Source organism: Microcaecilia unicolor, chromosome 1, assembly GCF_901765095.1.
Source record: "Microcaecilia unicolor chromosome 1, aMicUni1.1, whole genome shotgun sequence".
Taxonomy (NCBI): Eukaryota; Metazoa; Chordata; class Amphibia; order Gymnophiona; family Siphonopidae; genus Microcaecilia; species Microcaecilia unicolor.
In genome coordinates, this window is record NC_044031.1 from 23,146,852 (window position 1) to 23,158,089 (window position 11,238).

Consider the following 11,238-nt stretch of genomic DNA (forward strand, 5'->3'; position numbering starts at 1 on the left):
CTTGAAGGATCCTTAATTTCCAGTATGAAGCAGGTTAGTTTCATTCTGCATCACTTCACATCTTGGAAATTGGGGTGACAGCTGTGTCCATATTGTGCACCTAATAAGCAGACATCTCCCAAGTAGAATAATAAGGCCTAGGACAACATTCCTGTCAGGATGTCGATAGGCCGTTGCCTAGGAGCCCAGAAAAAGATCACCTAAAGTGGGTCTAGTTTTGTCTTCCCATAACTCTTCACAATGTACCCCATAATCGTACTGTGACCAATTGTATTTCGATCATTCACAATGTATTGTAAGCCACACTGAGCCCGCAAATAGGTGGGAAAATGTGGGATACAAATGCAATAAAATAAATAAATAAATAAAATTGATTATCATATTATCTTAACACGAACCAGTCGCTCTAGTTAAGACAAAATCTAAATTAATAATAATTATTGTTGTCTTTTACTACTACTACTACTTATCATTTTTAAAGCGCTACTAGACTTTTACTCCCCTTTATCTAGATCACGCTAAGACGCTCTGTCCAGAATTTCAGTGGCAGTATCTGGGTGAATACTGCTGAAAATCTGGCTATAACTCCTGCTCACTGGGTCATGAGCCTGGTTAAGTGCTGCTGAATCTCAGGCCCTTTTTCTTCTATCTCGTTTTTTAGAAACTGCTCTGCTTTAATCATTTTCAGACACATTTAACAGGTTGACTATAAACATTGCCATCATACCTCTGTAAGATAGGGTGAGGCCAGAATTGGCCTGACAATGGCTCTGTTGCCGTAGGAGTCTGGAGCTGGGGTTGTTACTTCATCACTGTCGAAGAAAGTCCCTGAGAACACAGATTCCATATCATCAAGCTGATCAATCCATAGACTGGTGGGTTGTGTCCATCTACCAGCAGGTGGAGATAGAGAGCAAACTTTTGCCTCCCTATATGTGGTCATGTGCTGCCGGAAACTCCTCAGTATGTTCTCTATCTCAGCAGGTGGTGGTCACACACAGCAGCAGCTCTGGCTAGGCCTCCAAGCCTAATTTTTAGGTTTTGTTGAGTGCCTGGGGTTGAGGGCTCTTCTTGAGCAAGTGCAAACCTGGTGGTGCCAGGTCCCTCCTTTTCTCCCCCCTCCCGCTGGCTCCGTTAAAAAAAAAAAAAAAAAAAATTTTGAACGTCCTTAAAGGCGTTTATTTCGACGTTTATTGCAGCTACTCACTGGGACACCAGGTCGTTACAGCTCGGAGCGGCAAGCAGGTAATTTTTACCTTTTTATAGCGGGCAGGGCATATGGCGTCGGAGGGCGAGGGCGCAAAGAGTCGCTCCCCGGATCGCTTGAGCGCTTCTAGAGGGGATGCGGGGGTCTTAAAGCCTGATTCGCCCTTGTTGGGTGACAGTTTCGTGACCGATGAATGTCCCGGTCCTTCCTCCGGCGTGGCGGTTTTTCCCGCCATAAACGCCCATCCCCCGCTCCTCGCCTCCGCCATCTTGGCCGGCCACGCGGCTCGGACGGCTTCTTCTTGGGCCGCCCTTGAGGTTGGAGACATTAATGCCATGAACGCCCTTAATTTGGGCGACGGCACAAAAGCGGCTAAAGTTAAGCGCCGTTCTTCCCGCGCGGCTCCTTCGCGGAGTGTCGCGCCGGACGCCATTTTGGATGCGCAGCATGTCTCTCCCCCGCTCTTGCGAGCGCCGGTTGAGGGTGCGTCTAGGGCTGTAGCCCAGGCTGCGGAAGTGCACAGTCTGGGGGGTTTCTCCCCCGAGTTTGTTTTGCTGCTGCATCAGGCCTTCCTTATGCAAAACGCTGCCCCTGCTCCCTCGTCTGGTAAAGAGGTTGAGGTTCCCAGAGGTAAACGCCCTCGAGTTGATTCCCAGGCCTTGGAGGACTTTGTCTCCTCCGATGTAGATGAGGGCAGCGTATCTGAGTTCTCCCAACGGTCCTTTGCGGATCCCCGCTCGGATGGAGCGGATGACCCCTCTGCAGCGCGGCTTTTTAGCCCAGAGGATTTGCCCAACCTGTTGATACAGGCCATGGACACTTTGAAGATTTCCTCTCCGGAGGACGTCTCTCCCTCAGCCCCTGTTGGCTCTGCCATTATGCTGGGGACGAAGCGCCCGCCTAGAACCTTCCACGTGCATGATGCCATGCACACCTTAATTTCGGCTCAATGGGATGTCCCTGAAGCGAGCCTTAAAGTGGCTAGGGCTATGTCCCGCCTCTATCCTTTGACTGAAAGTGAACGTGAGGCCTATCTGTGGCCTACCGTGGATTCTTTAATCACTGCGGTGACTAAGAAAACGGCGTTGCCGGTGGAAGGTGGCACGGCCCTAAAGGACGCCCAAGACAGAAGATTGGAGGCGGCCTTAAGGTCGTCCTTTGAGGCGGCTGCTTTAAGTTTGCAGGCCTCAGTTTGCGGCTCCTATGTGGCCAGGGCGTGCCTGACTATGGTGCAGCGGGCTTCCCCCTCGGTTCATTCCTTGAGGGCTGATTGGCCGGCCCTGGAATCGGGCTTAGCCTATTTGGCAGACTTGCTGTATGATGTCTTGAGGGCCTCAGCTAAAGGCATGGCTCAGACAATCTCTGCGCAGCGGTGGCTTTGGCTGAAACATTGGTCTGCTGACCACGCCTCTAAATCCCGCCTGGCTAGATTGCCTTTTAAAGGCAAGCTGCTCTTTGGGGTCGAGCTGGACAAAATCGTGACCGATCTCGGCACGTCTAAGGGCAAGAAGTTACCAGAGGTCAGGGCTCGGGCTAGTACTCGTCCCGGTGCCTCCAGAGGACGGTTTCAGGAAGCCCGTCGGTACCGCCCGGGCAGGTCGGGTTCTTCTGCCCCCTCTTCCTTTAAGAGGAATTTCTCCCCCAAGCAGCATTCCTTTCGCAGAGACCGCCGTCCCGGAGGTGCTCCCTCCGGTCCTCCCCCAGGGTCTCGTACCCAATGACGGGGCCTTGGTCCACGCCCCAGTGCAGATTGGAGGACGGCTGTCCTCGTTTCTGGGCGAGTGGACCACAATAACTTCAGACGCTTGGGTGCTGGAAGTCATCAGAGACAGCTACAAGCTAGAGTTCTGCCGACCCTTAAGAGACGGGTTTGTACTCTCTCCCTGCAAGTTTCCGGTCAAAGCTGTGGCAGTGCAGCAGACTTTGGACAATCTGATCCGCCTGGGTGCGGTCGTTCCGGTGCCAGAAAGTCAGCTTGGCAAGGGGCGTTACTCCATTTACTTTGTGGTACCAAAGAAAGGAGGTTCTGTCCGGCCTATCCTCGACCTCAAAGGGGTCAATCGGGCCTTGAAAGTGCGGCACTTTCGCATGGAGACTCTCCGCTCTGTTATAGCGGCAGTGAAGGCAGGGGAGTACCTGGCATCCTTGGACATCAAGGAAGCGTACTTGCATATTCCCATCTGGCCTCCTCATCAACGCTTTCTGCGTTTTGCAGTCCTGGGCCGACACTTCCAGTTCAGAGCCCTCCCGTTCGGGTTGGCTACTGCTCCGCGGACCTTTTCCAAAGTAACGGTGGTCATCGCGGCCTTCCTGCGAAAGGAAGGAGTACAAGTCCATCCTTATTTGGACGACTGGTTGATCCGAGCCCCCTCTTATGCAGAGTGCGGCAAAGCTGTGGACCAGGTAGTTGCTCTTTTGAGCTCCCTGGGATGGATCATCTACTGGGAGAAAAGCCAGCTGCGCCCGACTCAGTCCCTGGAGTATCTGGGAGTTCGATTCGACACCCAAGTGGGCAGAGTGTTCCTGCCAGACAATCGGATTGTCAAGCTTCAGGCTCAGGTGGACCAGTTCCTAGTAGCCTCTCCTCTTCGGGCTTGGGACTATGTGCAGCTGTTGGGCTCTATGACGGCCACGATGGAAGTAGTGCCCTGGGCTAGGGCTCATATGAGACCACTACAACAATCTCTGCTGCAGCGCTGGACTCCGATGTCGGAGGATTATGCTGTGCGCCTTCCCTTGGACCCAGCAGTGCGCAAGGCGCTGAGCTGGAGGATGCAGACAGACAAGTTGTCTGCGGGAATGCCTCTGGTGACCCCGGAGTGGATTGTCGTCACGACGGACGCCTCTTTGTCGGGCTGGGGAGCCCACTGCTTGGGAAGGACAGCGCAGGGGCTCTGGTCTCCTGCAGAGGCAAAGTGGTCTATCAACCTCCTGGAACTCAGAGCCATTCGGTTGGCGCTTTTGGAGTTCATCCCGGTACTGGTGTTGAAGCCGGTACGGGTCCTGTCGGACAATGCCACGGCTGTGGCCTATGTCATCCGCCAGGGAGGTACCAAGAGCGCCCCTCTAGCCAAGGAGGCTATGAATCTATGCCAGTGGGCAGAAGCGAACCTGGAGCAGCTGTCAGCGGCCCACATTGCCGGAGTCATGAATGTCAAGGCGGACTTTCTCAGTCGCCATACCTTGGAGCCCGGAGAGTGGCAGCTATCTGCTCAGGCGTTCTTGGACATCACGAAGCGCTGGGGCCAGCCGAGCCTAGATCTGATGGCGTCATCGGCCAATTGCCAAGTGCCGCGCTTTTTCAGCAGAGGACGGGACCCTCGATCCCTGGGAGTAGATGCTCTTCTCCAACAGTGGCCGACTCAAGAGCTTCTCTATGTGTTCCCGCCCTGGCCCATGTTGGGCAGGGTGCTAGACCGGGTGGCAAAGCATCCCGGCAGGGTAATCCTGGTGGGTCCGGATTGGCCCAGACGTCCCTGGTATGCGGACTTGATCAGGCTCTCAGTCGACGATCCTCTGCGGCTGCCAGTGGAGCAGGGCCTGTTACATCAGGGTCCCGTGGTGATGGAGGATCCCTCCCCCTTTGGTCTTACGGCCTGGCTATTGAGCGGCAGCGTCTGAGAAAGAAGGGCTTCTCAGACAAGGTCATCGCCACTATGCTGAGAGCGAGGAAGCGCTCTACTTCTACTGCTTACGCCAGGGTTTGGCGTATATTTGCAGCGTGGTGTGAAGCAGGCTCACTTTCTCCCTTCACTGCTCCAATTTCTTCAGTGTTGGCGTTCCTGCAAGAAGGTCTGGAGAAAGGCCTGTCGCTCAGTTCCCTTAAAGTCCAGGTAGCGGCTCTGGCTTGCTTCAGGGGCCGCCTGAAGGGTGCTTCTCTGGCTTCGCAGCCAGATGTGGTGCGCTTTCTCAAGGGAGTTAATCACCTGCGCCCTCCTCTGCACTCAGTGGTGCCTGCGTGGAATCTCAACCTGGTGCTAAGAGTATTGCAGAAGCCGCCTTTTGAACCCTTGTCTAGGGCATCTCTGAAAGACCTGACGTTGAAAGCAGTCTTTTTGGTGGCTATCACTTCAGCCAGAAGAGTTTCCGAGCTCCAGGCGCTCTCATGTCGAGAGCCCTTTCTGCAGTTCACTGAGGCAGGAGTGACTATTCGCACAGTGCCTTCCTTCCTGCCCAAGATTGTTTCTCGCTTCCATGTGAATCAGCAGCTCTGTCTCCCTTCCTTTCGTAGGGAGGACTACCCAGAGGAGTACTCTGCTCTTAAATATCTGGATGTGAGACGAGTCATCATCAGATACTTGGAAGTGACCATTGAGTTCCGGAAATCGGATCATCTGTTTGTCCTGTTTGCAGGTCCTCGTAAGGGTCTGCAGGCTGCTAAGCCTACAGTGGCAAGATGGGTCAAGGAAGCCATTGCAGCGGCTTATGTGGCCGCGGGGAAGGTGCCGCCTATCCAGCTGAAGGCTCACTCCACTAGAGCTCAGGCGGCCTCGATGGCAGAGGCCGGGTCCGTCTCCTTGGAAGAGATATGCAAGGCGGCAACTTGGGCTTCGGCTCATACATTCTCCAAGCATTACCGCTTGACTGTGGCTGCACGGGCGGAGGCCCGGTTTGGAGCTTCAGTGTTGAGGTCAGGGATTTCAATGTCCCGCCCTGGGTGAGTACTGCTTCGGTACATCCCACCAGTCTATGGATTGATCAGCTTGATGATATGGAAGGTAAAATTATGTATCATACCTGATAATTTTCTTTCCATTAATCATAGCTGATCAATCCATAGCCCCTCCCAGATATCTGTACTGTTTTTATTCTGGTTGCATTTCAGGTTCAAGTTTAGTCTTCAGTTACTTCAGAAAGACTTCGTGTTCAAGTTTTTTCACTTGGATTCTTCAAGAGTTGAGACGAGTGTGTGTTACAGTGAGCTGCTGCATTCCTCTCCCCTCCGTTTTACGGGGCTGGATTGAGATTTTAAATTCTGCCTGCACTCCCTCCCGCTTCGTGCGGCTGTAGGGCAGCTTTGTACCCCTCCCGCTTCGGCGGTGTTAGGGTCAGTCAGCTCCTCCCGCGGTTGCGGTTGCAGGATAAGCCAGATCCCCCCGCATCGGCGGGTGTGGTGTCCCTCCCCCGCTCCGCGGGGATGAGCTGGACGGATTCCCCTCCCCCACTTGTGTGGGGATGAGCTGGGTTAATTCCCCTCCCCCGTTTCGGCGGTGGTGAGCTGGGCAGAGTGTCCCTTCGTGGGTGTAATTCTCTAAGTGCTGAGTCCTGCGGATGGAGCTTTGATATCGACATACTGAGGAGTTTCCGGCAGCACATGACCACATATAGGGAGGCAAAAGTTTGCTCTCTATCTCCACCTGCTGGTAGATGGACACAACCCACCAGTCTATGGATTGATCAGCTATGATTAATGGAAAGAAAATTATCAGGTATGATACATAATTTTACCTTATCCCCTTCTCATAGTAACATAGTAGATGACGGCAGAAAAAGACCTGCACGGTCCATCTAGTCTACCCAACAAGATAAACTCATATGTGATACTTCTTGTGTATACCTTACCTTGATTTGTATCTGCCATTTTCAGGACACAGACCGTAGAAGTCTTGCCCAGAACTAGCCCCACCACCCAGCCCCGCCTCCCAATCTCATTAGACCATTCCTCATGTCTCTTGTATCTCATCCTCCTACAAACTTGCGCTGGGTGGAGACAATCCAACCATTTGCAAATAAGAGCATATCACTTCTAAAGCCACACCTAGAACCTGTCCTTTCTCTTATTCTACACACATGAATAATGTCTTTTGTTTCTATCCTCTAGATCAGCTACTCCCACAAAAAAGAAAGAGAGAAAAGAATCAACATAAAGATTCTGTAAAAATAGAACAAATCCAAAGACAATCGGAAAATGTCTGTGAGAATATTTTCCAGGATCCTAAAAGGAAAAATGCAAAGAAGGATCACCAGGAATCAGAAGAGAAAAGAGACACTGCAGGGTACTCACTGGATGGAGTCACAAAGTGTGAGAGAAGTTACAGGGAGGTCTCTAACATCAATGGGTACCAGACAGAGAGACCCTTCCAAAGTACTAATAGTGATCACAGGGCTTCTTACCTTGAGAAGGGAGAAGAGAGAAAAAAAGGCCAGCAAGAATTTACATGTACTTCATCTAACAGGTCTGTTGATTTCATATCTCCTCATGGTCCAAAGAACTACCCCTGGTTTTCAAAGCTCAGATTACAGAAAAGAGGTCACCCACAAGTCAAAAGAGAGAAACTAGTTGCATGTATGGAGTCTAATAAAAGCTTCACTGTGCTTTCAGCTCGAAAAACATACCGAAAGACCCAAACTGAAGAGAAACAGTTTGTATGTACTGAGTGTAAGAAAAACTTCACTGAGCTTTCAGCACTAAAAAAACACCAAATGAGCCACTGTGGAAAGAAACCATTTATATGTACAGAGTGTAATAAAAGCTTCACTTGGCTTTCGTGGCTAAAAAGGCACCAAATGATCCATAGAGGAGAGACACCATTTGCATGCACTGAGTGTAATAAAAGCTTTACTCACCCTTGGGTGCTGAAGAATCACCAAATGATCCATGCAAGAGACAAACCATTTACATGTGCTGAGTGTAATAAATGCTTCTCTGAGCTTTCAATGCTAAAACAGCACCAAAATCATGCAGGGAAGAAACCATTTACATGTACTGAGTCTAATAAAAGATTCAGACAGCTGTCGGGGCTGAAAAGTCACCAAATGATCCATACAGGAGAGAAACCATTTACATGTCCTGAGTGTAATAAAAGCTTTTCTCGCCTTTCACACTTAAAAAGGCACCAAATGATGCATGCTGGAGAGAAACCATTTACATGTGCTGAGTGTAATAAAAGCTTCTCCCAGCTTTCAAACCTAAAAAGTCACCAAATGATACATGCAGGAGAGAAGCCATTTACATGTGCTGAGTGTAATAAAACCTTCAGAAAGCGCTCTGGGCTGAAAAGTCATGAAATGATCCATACAGGAAAGAAACCATTTACATGTGCAGAATGCAGTGAAAGCTTCTCTCAGCTTTCAACACTAAAAAGGCACCAGGTGATTCATAAAGGAGAGAAACCATTTACATGTTCTGAGTGTAACAAAAGCTTCACTCGGGTTTCAAGTCTAATATCTCACCAAGAGATTCACACAGGAGAGAAGCCATTTACATGTTCTGAGTGTAATAAAAGCTTCACTTCGTTTTCAAAACTAAAAAGGCACCAAATGATCCATACAGTAGAGAAACCATTTACCTGTTCTGAATGTAATAAAAGCTTCACGCACCGCTCTCGCCTAAAAAGCCACCAAATGAACCATGGAGGAGAAAAGCCATTTACATGTACTGAGTGTAATAAAAGCTTCACTCTCCTCTCGGGACTGAAAAACCACACAATGATCCATACAGGAGAGAAGCCATTTACCTGTTCTGAGTGTATTAAAAGTTTCACTGACTTGTTGGGGCTGAAAAGACACCAAAGGATCCATACAGGAGAGAAACCATTTATATGTACTGAGTGTAATAAAAGCTTCACTTACCGCTCGGTGCTGAAAACCCACCAAAGGATCCATACAGGAGAAAAACCATTTTCATGTACTGAGTGTAATAAAAGCTTCTCTCAGCTTTCACCCTTAAAATATCATCAAATGATGCATGCGGGAGAGAAACCATTTACATGTGCTGTATGTAATAAAAGATTTGGACAGCTCTCAGGCCTAAAAAGTCATGAAATGATCCATACTGGAGAGAAACCATTTACATGTTCTGAGTGTAATAAAAGCTTCACTCAGGTTTCAACATTAAAAAGGCACCAAATGATCCATACAGGAGAGAAACCATTTGCATGTTCTGAGTGTAATAAAGGCTTCTTTCAGCTTTCAAGACTAAAAAGGCACCAAATGATCCATACAGGAGAGAAACCATTTATATGTACTTAATGTAATAAAACCTTCACGCATCCCTCAGGCCTGAAAAGTCACCAAATGATTCATACAGGAGACAATTTAGAAAGGAGATAAATCTATTTAAATGTACAGAGTGTAATAAAAGCTTCTCTTGGCTTTCAAGGTTAAAAATGCACCAAATGATTCATGCGGGAGAGAAACCATTCAAACAAAATACAAATAGAAAATAAGACAATCCAAAAGAAACTTCTATAGAGAACAAATGGATATGGATTGCAAAGACATATAGAAATTATACAAACTAATAAACAACTTAACACCAAAATGGTAACTACACCAAATGCAAACCTCCCACATGCAGACAAACTTGCCAAATACTTTGAAGAAAATATTACCAATCTATGTAAGAATCTGTATCAGGGAAATATTAATCCAGAAACCTTCATGAACGAACTAGATCCGAACGAAAGGGAATACCCGGCAGACCATATTTGGAATAACTTCACTCATCTAAGCACCTCTTGGTGCTGAAAATCCATCAAATGATCCACTCCGGAGAGAAACCATTTATATGTGCTGAGTGTAATAGAAGCTTCATTCAACTCTCGGGTCTGAAGAACCACCACTTGATCCATTCAGGAGAGAAACCATTTGCATGTACTGAGTGTAATGAAAGTTTCACTAATTTCTCAAGGCTGAAACACCACCAAATGATCCACAAAGTGAGTGTAATAAAAGCTTCACACAGATTTCAGAACTAAAAGATCACCTTTTACATGTTCTGACTGTAAGAAAAGGTTCACACGGCTTTCACATCTAAACAGCATCGAATGATCCACACTAGAGAGAAACCATTTATGTGTAGTGATTGTAAAAAAGGGTTTATACATCTTTCAAATCTAGAAATCGAATGACCCATAATGGAGAAAAATCATTTACATGTTCTGAGTGTAAGAAAAGGTTCATGTTACTTTCATATCTTGAAAGCTACCAAATGACCCACACGGAAGAGAAACGATCTACTTGTACAGAGTGTAAGGAGTGCTCCACTCATCTTTGAGAAGTAAAAAGGTATCAAATGATCCACTCTGGAGAGAAACCATTTACATGTACATAATATAAAAAATGATTTTCTGGGCTTTCAGATCTAAAACGCCACCAAATGATCTACATGGAAGAAAAATTATTTACATGGATAGAGGGTAAGAAAAATTTCCCTCAGGGTTCAGAACTAAAAAGACACCAAATGAGCCACAAAAAAAGGAGAGATACTATATAGTATAATAAAATCTTCACCCAGTTTTCAGGCCTAAAATGCACCAAAACATCCACACTGCAGCAGTAGATTTGAGAGACTGAGGTCATATTCCACATTCCCTGGCTTAGGATGAGGTTCATTCCTGTCATGGTATGTACAAAAGCTGTAATTTACTATAACCGGTGTTCTTCAAGGACAGCAGGCATATGTTCTTACATGTGGGTGACATCATGCATAGAGGCCAGTACAGACATGCCAAGTGCACTGTCCCTGTAAATGTTTCAGGCAGTGCCCCTACCATGCATGCCTGGGACCAGCAGTACAGTACTAAAGCAACAAGACAACTCCAAGGGGAGACAGGAAGAATGTGATAATATATGCCTACCGTCCTTGGAGAACACCTCCTACAGGTAAGTAACTTAGCTTTCTCCATGAATAAGCAGACAAAATATTCTCACATGTGGGAGTCACTAGCTACCAGGCTCACAATATAAATATAGAAATAAGCAGCTCGTGAGCCTGGTTGAGAAAAGGGGCCAGAGGGTGGAGTTGACTTTCAAGTAGTAAAAAGACACTTTTATATTAGGCTAATATTCTTAATACTGTAGCAAGTTTTAAATTATTGAAAAACTCAAAAACACTAAGATGGAGTCAGCAGTCCAGAAGCAAGAGGGGTGCTATCCAGTCTTTTGCATTGAGTGTCACATGTATGATTATCTTCCAGTTGGTGAGATGTCATATGTGTGTGCCCGATGCAAAGAGCTCCTAGCTGTTAGAGAACTTGTCCGTTCTCTTGAGGCTAGAGTAGCAGACTTTGTGGAGCTGAGGGAGACAG

General features: G+C 47.8%; 1 protein-coding gene across 1 annotated transcript; it reads left to right on the forward strand.

The window, feature by feature from the left end:
* Nucleotides 1–7,052: 7,052 nt before the first annotated feature.
* On the forward strand, nucleotides 7,053–10,163 carry LOC115463516 (gastrula zinc finger protein XlCGF26.1-like). Its single transcript, XM_030194099.1, has one exon. The coding sequence runs from the start codon at nucleotides 7,496–7,498 to the stop codon at nucleotides 9,176–9,178; it is 1,683 nt and encodes a 560-aa protein (XP_030049959.1). The 5' UTR covers nucleotides 7,053–7,495; the 3' UTR covers nucleotides 9,179–10,163.
* Nucleotides 10,164–11,238: the final 1,075 nt, after the last annotated feature.